The sequence below is a fragment of the Camelus bactrianus genome, chromosome 25 (assembly GCF_048773025.1).
Source record: "Camelus bactrianus isolate YW-2024 breed Bactrian camel chromosome 25, ASM4877302v1, whole genome shotgun sequence".
Classification (NCBI taxonomy): domain Eukaryota; kingdom Metazoa; phylum Chordata; class Mammalia; order Artiodactyla; family Camelidae; genus Camelus; species Camelus bactrianus.
Window position 1 is genome coordinate 38,797,558 of NC_133563.1, and position 19,575 is coordinate 38,817,132.

The 19,575-nt window shown below is 59.5% G+C and overlaps 3 protein-coding genes across 14 annotated transcripts in view; all 3 read right to left on the bottom strand.

Moving 5' to 3' along the window:
- Nucleotides 1–600: 600 nt before the first annotated feature.
- On the bottom strand, nt 601–5,460 carry LRRC24 (leucine rich repeat containing 24). 3 transcript variants are annotated; one of them, XM_074352828.1, is made up of 5 exons: nt 5,326–5,460; nt 3,079–3,329; nt 2,651–2,929; nt 2,314–2,518; nt 601–1,633 (listed from the first exon to the last, which is right to left on the bottom strand). In XM_074352828.1, exons 2-5 carry the CDS (start codon nt 3,244–3,246, stop codon nt 711–713), a joined length of 1,575 nt encoding a protein of 524 aa, XP_074208929.1. In that variant the 5' UTR covers nt 3,247–3,329; nt 5,326–5,460; the 3' UTR covers nt 601–710. The 3 variants fall into 3 exon arrangements, with proteins under 3 accessions (XP_074208929.1, XP_010959498.2, XP_074208927.1); XM_010961196.2 differs by lacking the exon at nt 5,326–5,460 and having other exon boundaries at nt 2,314–2,482; nt 3,079–4,561; XM_074352826.1 differs by lacking the exon at nt 5,326–5,460 and having other exon boundaries at nt 3,079–4,561.
- On the bottom strand, nt 4,711–7,391 carry C25H8orf82 (chromosome 25 C8orf82 homolog). Of its 2 annotated transcripts, XM_074352902.1 has the most exons (3): nt 7,058–7,391; nt 6,416–6,464; nt 4,711–6,145 (listed from the first exon to the last, which is right to left on the bottom strand). In XM_074352902.1, the coding sequence occupies exons 1-3, from the start codon at nt 7,232–7,234 to the stop codon at nt 5,700–5,702; spliced, it is 672 nt and encodes a 223-aa protein (XP_074209003.1). In that variant the 5' UTR covers nt 7,235–7,391; the 3' UTR covers nt 4,711–5,699. The 2 variants fall into 2 exon arrangements, with proteins under 2 accessions (XP_074209003.1, XP_010959499.2); XM_010961197.3 differs by lacking the exon at nt 7,058–7,391 and having other exon boundaries at nt 6,416–6,968.
- Nucleotides 7,392–8,048: 657 nt separating this feature from the next.
- The window catches only part of ARHGAP39 (Rho GTPase activating protein 39), a 45,186-nt gene continuing 33,659 nt past the window's right edge, over nt 8,049–19,575 (bottom strand). For 3 of the 9 annotated variants that reach the window (XM_074352734.1, XM_074352735.1, XM_045521336.2), the window contains 7 exons: nt 18,988–19,549; nt 13,926–14,018; nt 11,701–11,774; nt 11,151–11,350; nt 10,366–10,457; nt 9,717–9,983; nt 8,049–9,627 (listed from right to left, as the gene is read on the bottom strand). In XM_074352734.1, the coding sequence (XP_074208835.1) occupies nt 8,879–9,627; nt 9,717–9,983; nt 10,366–10,457; nt 11,151–11,350; nt 11,701–11,774; nt 13,926–14,018; nt 18,988–19,549 (2,037 nt within the window). In that variant the 3' untranslated portion in view covers nt 8,049–8,878. Of the gene's footprint in view, nt 9,628–9,716; nt 9,984–10,365; nt 10,458–11,150; nt 11,351–11,700; nt 11,775–13,925; nt 14,019–15,273; nt 17,799–18,987; nt 19,550–19,575 lie in introns of those variants that run through there. The other 6 variants (XM_074352737.1, XM_074352738.1, XM_074352736.1 and 3 more) reach the window with 6 other exon arrangements.

Genomic DNA, 19,575 nt, shown 5'->3' on the forward strand with positions numbered 1-19,575 from the left:
GTTCCTGGGGTCAGTGAGCTAAGAGAGAGTGTTTTCCTCTGGGCCCTCCCCAAGAGCAGACTGGTCTGGGGTGGAACTTAGGACAGGCCTGCTTCAAGGAGGACTGAGCCCCCACGCTCTCTGGGGCTTCTTAGGGGGTCTTCCTACCTTGACACCCAGGAGACTGCCTCTCAGCTGGGTTTTGGAGCCAGAAGGTGTCCTTAAGGTACAAAAGTGCAGTGTGTTTAGAACTTAAATTTGTGGATTTTTTTTTTCCTGTCTTAATTTATTAGAGTGACTTGTCCCCTTCTCTGCTGCACCCCTAGCATGGCCACTGAGTACGAAGCCTTCAGGCCCGCTGCCCCTCCCCTTCCGTAGGCTTCCCCACAGTCCACCCCGCCCACCTCGCGGTGGTCCAGGCTCCTCCAGTAGGCGGCGGGGCTGGAGGTCGGGTGACTTTGGGGGGGGGATTTTTCTGGAGGGCTTCAGTCGGGGCGTTGGCAGCCTACCCTACCACCCTCCTTTCGCGCAGCAGGACTTCCGACTGGGGAGCCGGGGTCCTTAGGTGCTCGAGTCTCGCTCCGCGCCCCGGACGCCACACAACGCTCGCAGCACACTGCGCAGCTTTCCAGCCTTTACTGAGCATGTTGGAGCATGCGCGGGGTGAACCGCGGGCCAGCGAATCCGCGGGACCTACGTCATCAGCGCGCGCCCGCCCGCCCGCCCGCCCCTCAGCAGTGGATCTCGTAGGCGGCGGGAGGCTGCAGTGGGAGCCCTTGCGCGGGTCCGGGTTCCGTGCTCTCGGTCGTCTCCGCTGGACTCTCGGCGAAGAGCGGCTTGGAGCGGTCGATGACGAACATCTCGTGGCCCCGCTCGTCGCGTAGCTCCTCGAGCTGCGCGAAGGTGTAGGGGCCTTCGGAGTAGTCGTTGACGAAGAGAGCGCCCTCCCCCGGAGGCCCTGGCACTTTTTTGCGCCTGCGTCGCCGGCGGCAGATCATGGTCGCCAGCAGGAGCGCCGTGAGCGCCAGGAGCGCAATGGCCGCCGCGATGACCGTCTGCATGGCCAGGCCCAGGGCGCGGAAGGCCATGCTGCCTGCTTCGGGCAGGGGCTCGTGGCTGATGGGGCCGGCGGCCGGGGGCGGCGCGGGCGCCAGCTGCTGCTGCCGGGACAGGTTGACCAGGAGCTGGAAGGGTACGCGGGCGGCGCCGCCGGCGTTGGAGGCCTCGCACTCGTACTTGCCGGCGTGGGCCAGGGTGATGTTGGTGAGGAAAAGCATGCCGCTGCCCGTGTCAGAGGCCCCGGACCCGCCTGGGACCGGCACCCCACCTTCTGGTTGAGCTGGGGCCGGCGGCGGCCCCTCGCGAGGCTGTGCCACCTTTCTCCAGGTCACGAGGGGCTGCGGGTAGCCAGAAGCCTGGCAGGCAACCCGTAGGTCCTCACCCAGGTTGGCTGTCACCTCCAGCGGCTCCACGTGCACAGAGGGTGGGATGCAGATGAGGCTACTGCCAGACACGTCCAGGAGACTCTGAAGTGCCAGGCGGGGAGGCTCTGCACACATGATCTTCCTGTCCCTGGAGCTGAGCAGCCGCTGGCCCCCCTCTTTGATCCAGGCTCCCAGCCAGTGCAGGGCACAGTCACAGCGCCATGGGTTCTCTGTGGGCAGAGCAGCGGCGGGCAGGTAGCTCAGGTGCCTCCAGAACACAGTCTGTGCAGTTGGGTTGTTGGCCAGAGCAGGAGTCCTTTTCCCACCTCCCACAGTCAGGGACCTCTGCCACCCCTTCTCTGACCCCAAGCTCCTTAGTGTGTAGGCGGGCACACCCCCACCCGCAACTCCGTTCCGTGATGCATGTTCTAGTTCACTTCACTAACCTCTCGGAAAGTCCCCACTCCTCTGAAGCCTCTCCCTGCAACAAATCTCACTATTTGGGGGAACCTCTGTGTTCACATAGACATCCCACCAGCACTGAAACTTCGCACATCCTCTTGGCCCTGCCTTCAGGTGCTGTCTCCAGGAAATGGCCCCAGTCCTGGTCTCATCTGTCCAGTTTTTGCCTGCCTGCCCTCTGATGGCCCCAAAGTGTGCATGCCACTCAGCTCTGTCCAGTCTGTTCAGGGACTTGTACTTTTTCTGTCTTCCTTGGGCGGGGTCCCCGAACTGCCCCTACCAGCACCCCTGTTCCTAGCAGTCTTCTATCATGTCTGTGGGTGGTGGTGTGGCCCTGCAGAGCACTGCCATTGGAGACCCTTCCACAGCTGGGCCTGCTCCCTACTGTCATCACTGTGGCCAAGGAAGCTACCTTTGCATGAGACCCCCTTGACCCCATAAGCGGTACCTGTGAGGCGTAGGACCTGCAGGCTGGCTAGGGGCTGCAGGGCCTCTCGGCTGATGGTGCCCAGCTGGTTCCTGCTGAGGTCCAGCAGGGCCAGCGAAGAGAGCCCGGCCAGGGCCTGATCCTCCAGCAGCTCAATGCTGTTTTCCTGCAGGTGCAGCTCCTGCAGTCGCTGAATCAGGGACAGTAGATCATCAGGGAAAGGGGCCTTGGAGGACAGGTCCCCTTCTTACCAGGCTGGACTGTGCTGACGGAGAACTCCCTTTCCATACTCCCGTCGGGCAGGGCATGTGGCAATGCAGGAAAACTGTTGCCCTTGCCCACCCTTCTCCCCACTCACCTGCAGGTGTAGGAAGGTGAAATCCAGCAGCTGCACCAGCTGGTTACCGGCTAGGTAGAGTACACGCAGTTGGGCCAGACCAGCAAAAGCGCCTACACGCAAGCCTCGCAGCCCATTGCTGGTGAGCGCCAGCTCCAGCAGGCGCGACTGCGCGCGGAAGGCACCTGGCTCCAGAGCGTGCAGGCTGTTGTTGTGCAGGTAGAGATGGCGCAAGGAGGCCAGAGGCGTCAAGACACCGGGTTCCAGGTGTGCAATGCAGTTGTCCTGCAGGAACAGTGTCTGTGGGGCCAGAGGGAGGGAGGGCATTTACCCCACTGGGGCTGTCTCTTCCCTAGGGGGCCCAACCACCCACGAGGAAACACATCCCCATCCCTCTGCATCTCAGGCACCCCTCCCCTGCAGCCCAGCAGCCTCCATGCGGTGCCCACCTGTGTCCCGGGCGGGATCCCAGGTGGGATGACGTGGAGCTGCAGGGCACCGCACTCCACTGTGGCGCTGTAGCAGCGGCAGGCAGCCGGACAGCTGGCAGCGCAGGGCAGGACACTGGATAGTGACAGCAGCAACAGCAACAGCAATGTGGGTGCCCCTGGGGCCATCTCCCGTGGGACAGGTGCGCACCGCAAAGCCGCAGCCTCCTCACCAGCCTGCCTCCAGTCCAGCCCTGGTTGGGACGCGCCTCCTGAAACACAGGTTCTGCCTGTTTTTAACATTTGAGAGCCACTAAAAAGGATGGCTGGAGGCACACATCCTGTGTCTGAATTTTTTTAAGTTTTAAATCAGCTTGAGAAACTGATTAAACGTTCATTGCCTTCCTTTATAAAAAGTCGTAAAGATCTGGGGCATCAGGTTCCAATTTAGAATTTCTTCTGTCCTCAGAGTCTTGCCACACAGGCCACATGGGGACAGCCCACCCCATCCCAGCCTGCTTTTCTCCCCATCCCATCTCTACTAGCACTGAGGAATTTCCTGCTCATGCACGAGGACATCTTGACTGCCGTGCCCTCTACACCCTAACAACAGCCACTCCTTGGATCTTGGGTGCAAGAGGCTGGTGAAAGGTATGGCCTTGGGGACACAAGGGTGAAGTTTGGGGTCATTTACCACAGCGTGGACTAGAATGGGAAGAGCAGCCTCTGGGCAGACACAACCCCATGTCCACATAGACTCTTCACTCTGTGGGGACTGGCGTCAGACCTTGAAGGCACAGAGCTTAGAGTAGAGGTCCTTTTTGTGCCCCCAGGACAAGGCCCAAGGCTCCACACTCCTTCCCTGCCTTCAGCTGACCTTGACCCAGCATTTATTCTGGTCATTTTTATCCCTGGAACTCATGCTCTGTCCTCAAACCTGGGATTCACCTGGTGTAACTTGATGGAGGATATGGGCACAACTGGTCTCAGGGGAGGCACCAGCCACAGGAAAATCGAGGCACAGCTTTGTCCAGCCTCTGCCCCTGCCCTCCTGGGAGTGGAAGTGGCTGGAACAGCTTAGCTAGAATTAGGGCTTTTTCCTCAGGGAGTTTGTTAGATAATCAGGGGTGAGACAAACAGCAGGAAAGTCAGTTTGGAAGGTGTGGGCCTGTCTTCTCCATGCTGGCTCCCAGTAAAGGGCCCCTCTTTTGGGGGGCATGTGGGGCCCTGGAATGGCTGGGGTGGGAAAGATGGGCCTTGGGCCACCAACTGGGTTTCTAGTGGTGTTTCCCAAGTAGGCTCTGGGGGCAGTGACTTCCTGGACTGAAGTGGGGAGTAGTGTGTTGGGTTTATGTTCATGCAAATGTGACCCTAGAGAGAGGGCAAGGCCTGGGTCTAGCTTGGGGCACATTGAGTCCAAATTAAAGGTGGGGACTTGGGCTGAGAAGCCAGCCAGTCTGAAGCCAGGGATGGGGCTGAGGGTGTGCTATCACTGAGCCTTTAGCTCCACCTCACACTGTCCCTGCTTGAACACCTGCCTGCTCACCAGGACTCCCCACTAGCAAGAGTGGAAAGGCAGTAAGTGGCCTTGGTGTTTGTTTGAGTCTTGCTCTAAATTGTAACTCACATGATTATTGAAAATCACTGGAGAGAGACAGGCACAGCAAAAGTTTTAATGGAATAGCTTTGGCTCAGGCAGAGGCAGTTCCCAGATGTCTTAGAATGTAGGTGAGCCCCAAGAAACTGTGGGCATTCTCTGAAGCCCCTGGGACCCATTTCCCTGAACAAAAGGAGTGGCCACCCAGCTTCCAGCAGCAAGGCCTCTCAAATATAGAAGGTTCTTGGCCTCCTTCTCAGGACTCAGGGGACTACTGCTCTCATGGACAGCTCCTAGATGCTGATTCGTGTAGAAAGGCTGGCCTGGGCAAGGATGAGGGCCCAAGCAGGAAGGGCAGGGGAGGCCAGCCCAGAAATCCTTTTACCTAGGGGAAAACCCCCTAATCCGGCTGGGCAGGGGTGGGTTGTCACTGTCTCAGGGCACCCATTTGAGGGGGAGGGAGGCTCGGAGGGGTAAGAGGGGAAGACCTGCGATCCTCTCAGGCGCAGAGTCGGGAGTCTTGATCGTCCATGGCCTCAGGCATGGTCTGTCCCAGGCCGGTACAGGGCAGGGCGTGGTCCCCGCCAGGTCGCACGCCCTTCTCGGTGAGCAGGGACGGCCCCCGATCCCGCCCCCTCGCCCGCTGACCTTGGGTCGGGCGGACCCCTCACCTGACGCTTCCGCGGCGCGGCTCCCCAGCCGAACCCTGGCCCACCGAGCAGCGCAGGGTGGGGGAGGGGCGGGCGCCGCTCGCGCACTGGAGCGCCGGCTCCTCCCGCCCGGCCGCCCGGGTCTGCCGTCGCGAGCGCCGGCCGAACCAGAGAACGCCGAGGACACCCCAGGCGAGGTGAGTGGGGAGGGACCGAGGGCTGGTGACCCAGCCCCTCCCCGTGTCGGGGCCCGGGCCGCGGCAGCACCTCGGACAGCGCCGGGCGGGGCGGGGCAGCGGGACAGCGGTGCACCTTCGCCGCGCACGCGCACTCAGCCTCAGCCGGCGAGCTCTCTGGATGGCGCGTGCGCAGCGACGCGGGCCGCGCGGCGCCGCTCAGGGTGGCGGGGCAGCGAGCAGCAGCGGGGCCAGGTCCATAGTGAGCGCGAAACGGCGGCCCTGCCAACACACGTGAGAGGGCAGGTCTGGCGCGCCGGGCGCGTACTCGAAGCAGGCGCTGAGCTCGAAGGCCAGGGCCGATCGCACCAGCCCTACACCGCCCGCGCGCTCCGGCGCTGGGTGGTAGAGCCGCCCATTGGCGGCCAGGGGCAGCAGGCGCGCCGGCTCGAAGGGTACGGCCAGGGCCTCGCCGCCGCCGCAGTAGGAGAGGCGCGGGGGCCCGGCGTCCGCGGCCAGCAGGTGCGTGAAGACCACGGGCCGGTCCTCGCAGCGGAGGAAGTTGCGCTCCCTGCCGCATGGTGAGAGGAAGGGGAAGGAGGCCTCGTAGCGCCCGCTGCGGTTGGGTCTCAGGCGAGAGAAGAAGACGACCAGGAACTGCGGGTCTGGGGGACCGAAGAGCGCGGCTGCTCAGCATGCCGGGCCCCAAGGCCCCTGGGCCCTACTGCCCCCAGGCAGGCGGCTAACCCTGGGCGACACCAAGGGCAGGCACCGGGTGTTGGTGAGCTGTCCTGGCCTGCCTCCAGACAGGAAGCTCTGGAGCGCAGGACTCCCAGTACCCCGCTGCGGGCAGGCCCAGCAACAGGTTGGGCAGCGGAGCCCTTCAGGGCCTTCTCCGAAGCGAGGGAAGGTCGGGGAGGAGAGGGCGTAAGTACCTTTGAAGCAGGTGATGAAGTTCTTCATTTTGGAGTCATCTAGGAAAAGCTGCAGACAGAGGGGCAGGCCGTGACCCATCAGTCCCAGGTGGAAGCCCGACAGAGCTGGCCCCAGAGCGGGAAGGCCCCGGTGGGCGTCCTCTTTCCTTGGTCGTCTGTGCACACCGAGTGCAGAGAGGCGCGTGGAAGGTAAACCCCTGCCGACTTCCCCGTATCCACCCCGCACTCCAGGCCATGCTTCCTCACGCACAGGTTCTCTGGCCTGACACGTCTTCCCCATGCCTCTTCCCTCCTCCTTTCGAGTTTCTATGTGCCGCCTCCGCGGAGGCTGACTTGCTTCCCCCTGGACATGGCGGACACCCCCGCCAAAGCTTCCAAAGCAGGTGGGGCGGCCCAGGGCTGGGGGCTGCAAGAGCTGGGGATGCAAAGCGAGCGGAGTGCAACCACTTGCGGGAGGTTGGCTGCTAGGGGCCTAGCCCTCTGGGGCCGGGACCAGGCGCCCCAGTAGCTCCGGCGCGGCGCGCCGCCCCCGCCCACCAGTCGCACTCACTTACTTTAAAGACCCCGCCCCTCAGACGCCTACCGCCAGGCCCCACCTCTCTCGCAAGGGCCTCCCTCAGGCCCCGCCCCCTCCCCGCCAACCTGGCCCTGATGATCCAAGTAGTAAAAGTATTCCCGCGTCCGCGGCTCTGGGCTCTGGCCCTGCGTGTAGGAGACGCCTCCAACCCCGCCGCAGGCCCGGGTCCCCAGGGACCGCGCCAAGCCAAGGGCCCAGGCCCGGAGAGCCCAGGCCCGGAGAGCCCCACGCGTCGCCCACATCCTCCTTTCTCGCCGGAAGCGGTCAGAGGGTCACGAGGGGGCGGTGCTGCGCAAACGTACGTCCCCCCCCTGCGACTGCGACCTTGCGCTTTGGGTTCCGGTTGCGGCCACCGAGCGCACCCGGCCTGGCCTCGCGCGTCCCCAGGACGGCCCCGACGTTCTTCCTTCTTTGGGCCTTAGGGGCTCGCCGCGCTGCCGTTCGGCTGGGGAAAGGGTGGCGGGCGGGGCTGCCCGACGGTGGGGTGCAGGCGAGTTCAGGACGGGGTCACCGGCCGGGGCTGGGGCCGGGGCGCTGGCGGGCTTGCGGGCCCAGTCCCTCTGCTCTCGGAAGCTGGCTGTCCCCTAATGGGCGAGCTACCCTCACTGTCTCCTCCCCCATCCCCTGGGAAGCCAGCTCGGCGGGGCCGACTGCGCGTCCAACTAGGTGCTGAACAAAGAGATGGTGAATAAACACTGCCTAGAAGCCTATGCGTGCCTCAGAGGAGGGCAGGTCAGACAAAGACCCCAGCAATCGGGCGGGGCTTCGGGGTCGAGTATGATAATTCAGGTGGCCGCAGCCGGCCCAGGATGCCTCTCATCCTGCGCACCTACCTGGAGCCGCGTCCGCGATTCATCACCTCGCCGTCGTTTCAGGGAAGCTGCCTTACTCTCCCTTCCACCCCTGTTCCAGTCTCTCCGCCCCCCATTCTCCCTTGGCCTGGCGTCCACGCCGGCAACCGACTGGCCGCTAACAGTGAGCTGCCCAGAGCCCCAACCCAGACCCCCCCGCAAACCCCGCTGCAACTGGAAGGAACGGAAGGCAACAGGCAGCGACCAAGGTTTGCAAGTGTCTATATGTACTTTATTCACACAGAGTGTTGTCACCTCTCGACCATGCGTCAGAGCGAGTCTGTGGACCCACTGCGCCTCCTCAGGGCCCAAGACCACCCGACTGAGGACGTTCCCCCAGGGGACACCCGGGTCTCGGCAGGGCTGGGCTTTTTTGTCTTTAATAATAAATAAAAACTCAACTCTAAAAAATATATATATATATAAAAACTAGGGGGAAATTAAGTTCTACGACAGTTGGAACTCAAAATTCCAAAATGGAAAATACACAAACTGAAAATCTAGGTACCTCCCCACCACCCCCCAGCTCTGGCCTCGAGGAAGGGGAGTCCCCAGCGCCACCCTAGTCCCCGAGCTCGGGGTTCCTTCCCTCTCATCTGCTGCAGGTCCTGAATAGGGATAGGGCAGGGTTTGGTTTTTGGTCAGAAGCCAGGAGGGTGGAGAGAAAAATGAAGGAATGATACCAACTTGTCTGAAGAGGACAGACGAGAACAACTCAAATAAATAACATTTGGGTTAAGACTATGTCATTAGCAAATTTAGTTCTTATATGTTTCGCTCTATTTATATCTCTATACACAGGCGGGCTGGGGTGCAGGATAGATTCTGAATTTATAGTTACACGAAGAAAAAAATATTCTCGCCCCTCCCCCACCCTGCCCCAAGAATGCCTGCCCAACCCTGCCCCCACCCCAGAGGACTTTGGTTTGGGGGCTCCCTCCACACCTAGAGAGCATCTACCGGACCCTGGGCCAGCCTGGCTCGGCTCTGGTGGTGGACAGCCCAGTGTCCTTAAGCCCGCAAATTCCTGTGCAGTCACCACCATGGAAGCCACAGGTGGTGGGGAAGGGGGCGGGAAGGGACCGGGAGGGCGGAAGTTGTAGGCCAGGAGACCGAGGGTAAGAGAGAGCAGAGGAGGAGAAAGGGGCAGCCACGCTGGGCCCAGACCAGGGCTAGGCTGAGCGCAGGAGCCCCAGCAAGGCAGCTCACCCGGGGAGGGCGGCTTGTGCTCTCGGGCCGGCCGGGAGGGGCAGTGTCACTTGGCTCCAGGAAACAAAAGGCACTTTCTTGGGGCTGATCCGCGGCTTGTGGTGGGTGGGGCAGTGCCCACCGAACTGGCCACGAGGCGGGGGTGGGTGGGTGGTGGTGGCTAGAGGCACCCTTCCTGCAGCCCCTCTGCCCTGGCTGCGCCCTCAGGCCGAGGGCCTGGGTGGGGGAAATGGGGGTTCCAGGGCTGGGGCGGGCATGGGCGGAGCCTGGCATGCTACCTCCGCGGCTGGGGCGTTCCCTCCCCCCTCCCTGCGTGCTCCCCTGACCCCGCGCACCTGGGCAGGCTCTGTCCCCACCCTTGGTCCTTTGGTGCCCAGGTGTTATAGCACGCCCTCCATGAAGCTGGTGTCCAGGTGCTGGATGAGCACCCGCAGGAAGGACATCTCCTTGCGAGTGTTCTCGAAGATGACGCGCGGGTCGTCCGAGCGGCAGCGCAGGCAGTTGGGCGCCATCACCATGGCCAGGTTGCTGACGTCCATCTTGGTGATGGCCACGTTGGCCGGCTGCACGAACACCTGCACGGGGGAGCCAGCGGTGGGCCCGAGCGGGTCTGGAGGGGTAGGCCCGGGCTGCGGTGGAGCTGGGGGCGGGGCCCGCCGCCTACCTGGAGGAAGCGGATGAGGTAGCACAGCACCAGACGGTTGATTCGGGGCAGCGCGTGCACCACGGCCACGGCGGCCTCGGGGCTCTCGTAGTGAGAAATGCACTGCTCGTAGAACTCGTGCGGGATCAGGGGTTCCTCCAGCTCCCGGTACCACAGCTTCAGGAGTGATGCTGGGAACACAGCGTGGACGCTCAGCTGGCTTGCTGGGCAGGCACCTCTGGGCAGGGCGCGGGGCACCTGCTGGGCTGCAGCAAGGGTGGACAGGGGCTGGGGGTAGGGGCAGTGTGCAAGGGCAGCAGGTGAGAAGGGATGGTGGACAGGACCAGACTGTAAAGTGTCCACCCAGCAATGCGGGCTGTGCCAACCCTGAAGCCAATAAGCTTATGGTCCTGAGGGCCTGGACTGATGCTGGAGTGCTGCGAGATTGTTTCTGGAGGAACGTGCAAGTGTGCAAAATGCAATTTCTCAAAAGGCTGTGCAGCCGCTGTGAGCAGCCAAGCTGGAAAGAGGTGCCAAGGGAGACCTGTCATACAGGCAGGTGCTGGAAAAGGACCAAGGGGCTGTCCCTTCACTACGGAAAGCAGAAAGGGCTGAACTGTTCACACTGCCTGGGCCAGACTTGCTGTTGCTGAGAGGGCTGGGACCTCACCTGGGACATGAGGGTCCTCCAGGCCTGTTGGCACCTTCCACTGGTCCACCTGTAGCTTCAGGGCGTTCACCTCATCAATGTCCCCAGGGACTCTGCGAGCACATGGCAGGTCTCAGGCTTGCTTGGGGTCAGGGTCATTTGGCTCCTCTCTGGGTCAGGTGTGGCTGAGGTCCCCTGCCCCAGGCACCCAAGCCACCATCCTTCATCCCTCTGCTGACTGCCCCCATGCAAATCCCTTCCTCTGAATGGTCCCTGAGGTCCAAACCCACGAGCCAGTTTCCCCAGCTGTCCCTCTGGGTCATGCAGTGGTGGGGAGATCTATGGACAGTAGGTGACTGGCCATATTCCCCCACAGCCCCGGCAGGGCCATCATCTTCACTCACAGCTGAGGACCAGCTGGGGGTTGCTGATCTTTCCAGGCCTTGTCCATGGTTGCTGTCTGAGTGCCCTCTGGGCTCCTGGTGACCATTTCTGCAGGGGCATTGTCCCTGGCTGGCTCACTTGCTGGGGTTCAGGTGTGCTGCTGTTCAGGGCGGACAGCCCTGCTGACCTGCCTCCTAACGCTGGGGCCATTTGCTCAAAGGTGCCCCTCCCTCCCTGCATGCTGGCTTCTCGTGGGGCCTCTGGCTGCTCTGAGGTAGGGGCATGGGTCTCCTAGCCCCACTGCCCAGGGCTAGGGCATGGAAGTAGGCCCAGTGGGCCTGCTGCCTGATGGCCCCTGACTGCCTGGGACACATGGTGAAGACACCGAGGCCCCCACACCCAGGGCCCAGGTTGCGGGGCACCTGAAGATGCCTTCCGTCTGGTCACCGTTGAGTGCGAGCACCTCCTCAGACAGCCGAGTCTGTACCCAGGGCAGCTGCCGGTCAGGGTAGCGCTCTTTCTGCAGACTCATGACCTCTTGCAGCGCGCTGCCAAACATGGAGGGGCTGAACACGGCGTTCTTGGCGTGCCGAATCTCCTCCACGTTGGGCTTCTTCAGCCCCTGCAAAGGCAGCCCAGCTCTCTGTCCCAGTGTGGCCCTGCTCCCAGCCCTCCTGCCCCTGTGCCCTTCCGAGGGCTGCCCTGGCTCACCAGTCCTCTCCTCTACCTTTGTCCTCTTGTCCCTGTGAACTTCAGGCCTCTGCCTAGCCAGAGCTGGGGCACCCCAATTCCCTGCCCCCCGAGTCACTAGGGAGCCACTTCAAGCAGCACCCTCCCCACTGTGAGTCATTAACTGCCTCCCCACCCCCTACTCCCAAACATGCAGCCCCCACCTCCCTTCAGACCCTGTCTGGGTGACACTGGCACAGGCCCCTCGCCCACCTCTACCTGCTGTCCTGGAGGAGTTCATACCTTCTTGGCCCCGGTTAGGGCTGCCTTCTGCAGCTTGTGGTAACAGTACTTGGCGTATGTGCTTATAGCCACCCCTGGAAAAGAACAGTGCCGGTTGGCTTGGTGTGGATGTGCGGGAAGCAGGGGCTGCAGGCCCACCAGTGACTAAGAGAGGAAGCAGCAAGAGGGTGAGGAAAGGCAGCTCCTGCAAGAACCCTGGGGATCCAAGCTGGCCTGGCCAGGCTCCTGCCCACTGCTTGTCCAGGGCAATGGGTCCTCACTCTCCTGAGCTGTCCTTTAGTGTTAATACCCACATGGAAAAGCACCTCCAGAGCAGCCAGGCTAAAGGAACCCCTCTGCCAGCCCACCTAATCCTCCCCATGGCCAAGAAAGGCAGGGCCTGGGCCCCAGGGCTTTCAAACCCCATGCCTCCTCCAGCTGGCCTTGGGAAGCCCCCCCAACAAGGGTAATTTCTAGAAGCAGCAGGCCTGGAGGCACTCAGCACCCACTGCCTTGGGCCAGCACAGGGGAAGGAGCTCTCCTGCAGCCCTGTGCCCAGCTGGAGGCCCCGGGCAGCCCTAGGGGAGGGCCTTAGCCCGTGGGTGGCCATGTCTGCTTGGTTGAAGGCTGCCTGGGTGTGGGTCGGGGAGGGGGAGGCCCAGGTGGGAAGGGGATGTGTGTGGAGCGGATGTCCCCTGTCCTGAACCTGGGTGTCACTGGGAGGGTAGCACTGGGGAAGGACAACTTTGAAGGCTGAAGGCAACAGGAGGGCTGGTCTCCTTTCTCAAAGAAGGGGCTTCCTAACCCTAACCCTAAAATCCATCCCTGGCAGCAGAAGCTCTAGCTAGTGGTCACAGGGGGCAGGGGACAGGGCTAGCATTCCAAGCACAAGGACCTCAGGGACCTTGGCCAGATACCTGGAGGGTGGGGAGGAGGCCCCACCCAGGGAGGGTCTGACATGTGGGGAAAGCCTTTCCTGGCCCAGGCAAGGGCAGGGAAGGAGAAGCAAGACAGGGAACGTGGGGAGGCCAAGCCCTGAGAAGCCACTGAGCCAGGCTGCCACGGACCAATGGACAGACGGACAGACAGACAGAGGGGTTGGAATGGGCCCCTCCTCTGTAGGACCTGCCTGCCTGCCTGCCGGAGGAGGGCTTCTAGACCCAAGTCTCAAACCCAAACACAGGAGTCTTTTAAAGGAGGCAGTTTCTTGTGGGCGTCTGAGGACAAGGGGTTCCTTGAACCTCAGCATGATGAACACAAACGCGTCTCAGTCCATGAAAACCTTCATTTCTAGTTATCACAAACTAGTTTTGTCATTATAACTGGTAAGGGGATTCCTTTTTAGAGTAATCACAATGAAAACAAACATTTCCTATAGATGTTTGAACCCTGGAAACTCTGTTTCAGGTCCCTTGGGAAGTGCGGACCCCAGGCAGACAATCCTGGCTGTAGCCTCTGATCTGCCAGCCTGGGACACAGCACTTGGAACCCTCTGCTTCCAGCCAATGTGGCCCTTGTGGGCCAGCTCTTGGCCCAGGGAGAATGGACGGTGCTTAATCAAATAGGGCCTGGGCTGGACCCTGACCCCTGGGAGCCCACGAGCACTTTGTAGCAAGGCAGTGCAGCAGGAGCCTGGTGCTCACTCAGTCCAGAGCCTCCTGTCCCTGGTCTTGGGGCCTCTGGGGAGACGTGCCCTGACCTCCTGCCCTTGGTGTGACAGAAGTGGACCACCAGCTCTCCCAGCAGGGAGGACATGGCACCAGGGTTAACAGGGCTTCCCTGGAGCTTGGTGGGGGTCCTGAGCCAGCATCCAGGACAAGGGCAGGGATGGGAGTGCTGTGGGAGGGAGGCTGGGAAACCCCTGGGCTGTGCTGGGAAGCACAGGGGTAGCCTGGGCTGGAGGTCAGGGCTGGGGAGGCACTTGCCCGCTGGACACTCCCCCACTCACACTCACCTGGGGGCGCCTCCAGCAGGCCTTGGTCAACAGTCCTCAGGCCCCTCCCCACTGAGAACCCAGCATGCAAGTTGGAAATTGTTCTTAGCACCATGGAGAGAGATGCAGGGCAGGTGTGGCCTTCCCCAGGAGCCCTGTCCATGACCTGGGCTTCCAGCCGGCTCCGAGGAGCTGATGTTAGTGTCCCCCTCTGCCCCCCCAGCCCAGAAGCGGTTAGAGAAGAGGCCAGGTGGCCGAGGCTGGAGAGCAGAGCTGTGCAGACGCAGCGCGGGGCTGCAGGGAGAGGCCCTACCATCCGGCTCCTCAACATAAGGCTTGGGTTTCTTTCTCAACTTGGACTTCTTCTTAGTGTTCCTTTCCAGGAGCTCTTTCATGTGCTGTGTCACTGGGGAGCAAACAGAGTGGTGAGGGCCACAGAGCACAAGGAGGAACGCAGGCCCGTACAGGTCCTGGCACAGCTGGACCCTCCGGGCAGACAGGGCCGCCGGCTGGGAGTGCTGGGGTGGGGCCAGTGTCCCATCACAGCTGCGTCCTGCTCGTGCTCCTGGGGACGGGGTGCGTCCATACAGAGGTGCAGGTCCATGTGTGGGCACATCTGGGCCATGTGGCTGGGAAGGCGCCAGTGGGGAGGCGGGGCGGTCAGCTCACGGCCTTCTGGCTGGCAGAAAGCCAGGGGTGTGGAGTCCCTCGAGGAGGCCCCAGCCCAGCCGTCCAGGCCCTCCATGGCTGCTCTCCTGGGGCTGAGCTGTGGAGCTGGTGCTGGAGGCACTGAGCAAGACTGGAGGGGCCTGGCTCTCCTCTCAGGCTGATCTGGGCGCCTCCCACTCTGCACAAAATAACTTGGCACTGCCGATGAGGACCCCCACACCACCATCCCATGCTCTCATAAGAAGTCGAGGTGCACAGCCAAGTGGGTGTCACACTCCCCTACTTGATGACGGGCCCTCTTATCTACATAAATTGTCATTTTTATGCATGAAAAATCTGTATCTAGTCATTCACATCAGTATGGGCTTGGGACATTCATCCTACACTTTGGGTTATAATCCAATACAACTTTATTCTGTGGCTCAAGGTGCTCCAGGTTTGGCCTCTGGGAGCTCTGTGTCCCGGACACATCCCATGGTCTCCCCTCGTCCCTCCAGCACTTCCTCACTTGGCATTGCATCTTGTACATTCCCTGCCCCAGCCCTAGAATTAGCTGTTTCTCCAAAGAGCTCTGGTTCTTCTGAATGTAAAATGGAATTAGAAACCAAGATCTGGGGTCAGGTGTGCTCACTGCTATTGGGGTGTCATTGCTTCTAGGCCCTCGGCTGACGGAGCAAGGAAAGAGAAATGTGCATACTAGGCTGAAGAGGCTCCCATCTCTTCCAGTTTAGAGCTTTTATCAGGAATGGAATGTTGGATTTTGTGAAATGACTTACTGAGATGATTATATTTTTTCTTTTTCACTCTGTTATTGGTTGATCTTCTCTCTCTTTGTCCTGATTAGTCTGGCTGGAGGTTTATTAATTTCATTGCTCTTCTCAAATAATACACTTTTTGTTTCACTGATTTTCTGCATTGATTTTTCCTATTTTCTCTTTCATTGATTTCTACTCATCTTCATTATTCCCTTTCTTCTGCTTACATTTGGTATAATTTCCTCTTTTTTTTTTTTAAGTTTCTTAAAGTAGGGGCAGAAGACATTGATTTGAGATCTTATTTCCTAGTACAGACGTTTAGGTACTATAAATTTTCCTCTAAGAACTGCTTTGGCTGTACCCCACAAATTTTAATATGCTTCATTTTTTTTTTTTTCAGTTCAAAATACTTTCTAACTTCCCTTTTGATTTTTATTTGGCCCATGGATTATTCAGTAGTATGTTCTTCCGTTTCCAAATACTTGGGGATTTTCTAGGTATCTTTGTGTTGCTGGTTGCCAGTTCAACTCCATTGTGGTTAGAGAACATACTTTCTATGAGTCACAGTCTTTAACATTTATTGAGACTTATTTCATGGCTCAGAATATGGCCTATCTGGAAAATGTGGCTGAGATTTCAGTCCAGATGCTCTGGGTCCAGAGTCTCATTTTGCCTACTCCACCGCAGCCGCTTTGTTTCTTAAAGAGAATTTCAATTTCAACTAGTCCTTTTGTTTTCAGCTCCACGGTCACCCCCTTCCATACCACTGCTGGAGGAGGCTGGCTAAAAATACTGCTGAGCTTTTCAGGGTATGCTACCTGCTTCAGCTTCTCAGCTTCCCCACCACCTGCTTGGGATCCACCTTTCTGGGTCTGCCAAGTTATTTTCCAGCCACTTGTCCATGTGCTTTTCGGCTTCTCCAAAATGGTTGTTCTTCCTCTCTTCCATTCTCTTTGTCCTGGTGGATTTCAGTATTTTTATTGTAATATAATATACATAGAATTTTCCATTTTAACTGTTTTTAGTTGTACAGTTGAGTGGTATTACATACATTCACCATCCATCCATCTCCAGAACTTTTTCATCTTCCCAAGTGGAAATTCCATACACATCACACAACAACTCTCCGTTTCTCCCTCCCCCTAACCCATTGCACCTACCATTCTGTCTCTATGAACTTGACTGCTGTAGGGACCTCACATGAGTAGATTTGTATCTAGCTTATTCCACTCAGCACAAATGAAATCTATCGAGGTTCATCTATCTTATAGCCTGTGCCAGAATTTCCTTCCTTTTTTAGGTTGAATAATATTCCATTGTATGTACAAACCACATTTTATCTGTCTACTCATCTGTCAATGGACACCTGGGCTGCTTTCCACATCTCTGCTATTGTGGATCTGCTACTATGAACATGAGTGCACAGATACCTGTTCATATCTTTCTTTCAATTATTTTGGGCATACACCCAGAAATGGAACTGCTGGATCCTATGTTAATTCTATGTTTAATTTTTTGAGGAACTGCCATTCTGTTTTCCATAGTGGCTGCATCATTTTACATTCCCTTGTGAAGGTTTTTTTGGTCTTCAAAAATTTCCTTCACTGTTCTTTTATCATGACTTCAAGGTGGAGTCCAAACCGATGACTGTGTTCAGCCTACAATCTTTTACCTGGGAGCCAGCGTTGTGCTGAATGCATGAAGGCACAAGCAGTGACCACCCCTCGGGGTCTGCAGCCTTCCAGCGTGCTCCTTGCGGGCAGAGTGGGGAGCTGCAGGCTGCTGTATCCACTGCCAATGCCTGCGATGCCTGTGTTGAGAGCCTCGTTAGTGAGGTCCAGGGGAGACAAGGTGGGAAGTCACCTGCTGGTGGCTGGCACAAAGGTGTGACCACGTGTGAGCCAAGGCTAAGCTGGGGGCTGGGGGTCATGTGAACTGGGGTTCACTGTTTGGTCCCTTGGTCCCTTGGGGTGGTAACCACAGCAGAGGTCACACACATGCTGGCAGCTGAATCAAACGCTCTGAGTCCAAGGCAGGCAGCATGGTTCAGGGTGAGGTTCAGCTCTGCCCTCACTGGTGCTTCCAAGAAAGACTGCAGTTACCTTTTTCTAAGCACAGGGTACGTCCTTCTGGGCTGATGGGGCCTGCCTTCCTGCCCAGTGGCCAGCACGCACCTTCTTGACAGGGGCCAGTGGGAGGAAGCATGAGGCCTCGCCCCTGAGCTCAGTGATGAGCAGGGCCTGGCAGTGGATGCTGACCCAGGAGTGGATCTCGTGGCTGGACACAGGGCTTTGGCTGGAGGGCACCCCTGTGCCATATACGTGAGACCAGATCCCACAGCCCAAATGCAGGACCATGCAGATCTAGCATGGTCTGTGGGCAGAGACCATACAGCGCTCTGAGACCACCTAGGTCTCAAAACTGTGGCTGCCCAAGCTGACCCTTGATTGCCTCTTACACGGCAGTCTGGCTTCCACAGCACAGACACTAGTATGAAGGAGCACAAATCTCTGGGCCAGTGACCAGCTCCCCACAAAAGCCCAGGCCAGCGCAGGGGTGCCCAGTGCCCTTTGTCCACCGCACACTCACCTTTCACTCAGCAAGTACTCCTGAGGCCCCGAGGGCTGTGTGCTCATGACAGTGATGTTTCAAGGTCTTTTCGAAGAGGCTGAGGTGAACCATGGAGCCAGTGGGGACCCACCTGCTCCTGGAAAGGTCCAAGAAGACAGAGGCAGATCCATCCCGCCCGCCAGGCTGCTGGTCTGCATGTGGTGGAGAGCCACGTGGGGAGACCTGCTTGCTGTGTTCAGTGGTCCTGCTTCAAAAACCGCAGGCCTGGGCAAAAGTCTCACAGCTTCCAAGATCTGCCCCAAATGGCTGCCTTGCTGGATGGCACCTATGCTGATGCACCTTCCCGGGACCTACCATTGCCCTGCAGCCCCACTGTGCACACGCCTCAGCCCCCACACCTGGGCTGGGGCAAGGCCCTGGCCAGACCAGCAGGACAGCCACTCCCACAGAGTGGGCTAGCACGTCTGACCTGCAGGCTGTGTGTGAGCACGTGAGTGTGGGTGCACACGTGGAGACACTGATGCTGTGGCTGTGCCCTGTGGACACTGACGAAAATTGGGGTGACAGATGGCCCACTGTACTTACAGGTGCTGCCTACAGCCCTGTCCCCATGCTTACTTTGCCCAGCCCAGGACTCAGGTCAGGCCCCAGGGCAGCTGCACAGGCACCACCTGGCTGGCAGGACCAAGCCCCAGGATCCTCCCCTGAGTGTGCTGGGCTTGGGCCCAGACAGACCCGTGCCCCAGGCAGATCCGGCCCTGCACTCAGCCCCAGGCAGCCATCAGCAGGTGGCTACCTGTGACAGTCCCAACCGCTGAACCCTCGAGGCAGCTTACAGCCAGCTCAGCCCATAGCACAGCACCCCAGCTGCCTGCCAATGTGCCCATGTTCCTCCCTGCTCTCATCAGCCACTAGAGACAACCTGAGCCTGGCTGGAGTGCTCACTCTCCAAGGCATTAGATGACTGAGAGCAAACGCAGAAGTGCACACGGGCCGACTGGCCTCCGTGCTCTCATCAGGCAGGGTGACCACAGGATGGTGGCCTCAGAACAGAGTGGATGTTGGCTGGCAGAGACCATGGGTGCCATGGGTCCTCATGCAAACCACTACCTGTCAGCCTCTGGCCAGGGACCCTGCCAGGACTGCCCGCGGCTCTTCTTGGGGCCTCCGGGCCGAGAAGGGGCTTCCTGACCCCAAATCCCATTGGAGACCCAGGACATAGCTCTCAGGGGACAGGTGTCTGCTTGGAGAGGCTGTGTTTGCTTTTATGTCCCTGTTGCTGCCAGGTGCCACCCAGCACACGCAGGAAGTTCTCACCACAGCCCTTACCTGAGCTGCTGCAGAGCCCAGGATGCCCAGGGGTCCTACGCTGGGTCTTACCTTTGGTGTCGTTGACGGGGTCCATGTGCCGATAGATGTAGCCCTCCAGATAGGAATGGAACTTGGGTGTGGGAGGGAAGAAGGCCAGGCAGATGGCCATGAGCTCCCAGCCACGGGCCAGGCTCTCCAGGCGGAAGTTCTCAGTGGTCTGCCGGCACAGCTGGATGTACAGCTCATCCCGCAGGCCCTGCACACTCCAGCCCTTGGTGGCGACCTCCAGGGCCACGTGCAGCGGGTCTGCCTTGGCACGCCGGTCACCCATATACATCTGGATGAGCTTGAAGACCTCACAGGCCTCCTTCTTCACGTGGCGGTCATTGGTCACTATCATGGGCTTCTTGATGGACTCACTGCTCCAGGCCAGCATGTTGGCGATGGACACCTTTCGACGGAAGAGGCCCTGCGTGTGCTTGTTGAAGTGCTTGGAGGCCCAATTCTCGATGTCAGTCTCCGAGGATGGCTTGCGCAGTGTGAAGGTGGGGAACACGCAGCTGGCGCTGGGCATCATGCTGCGGGCCGGCCGGCTGCTCTCGAACTGGGCACAGGTGCCAAGGTCCTCAGACTGGGGAGCACAGGGGGGCCGTGAAT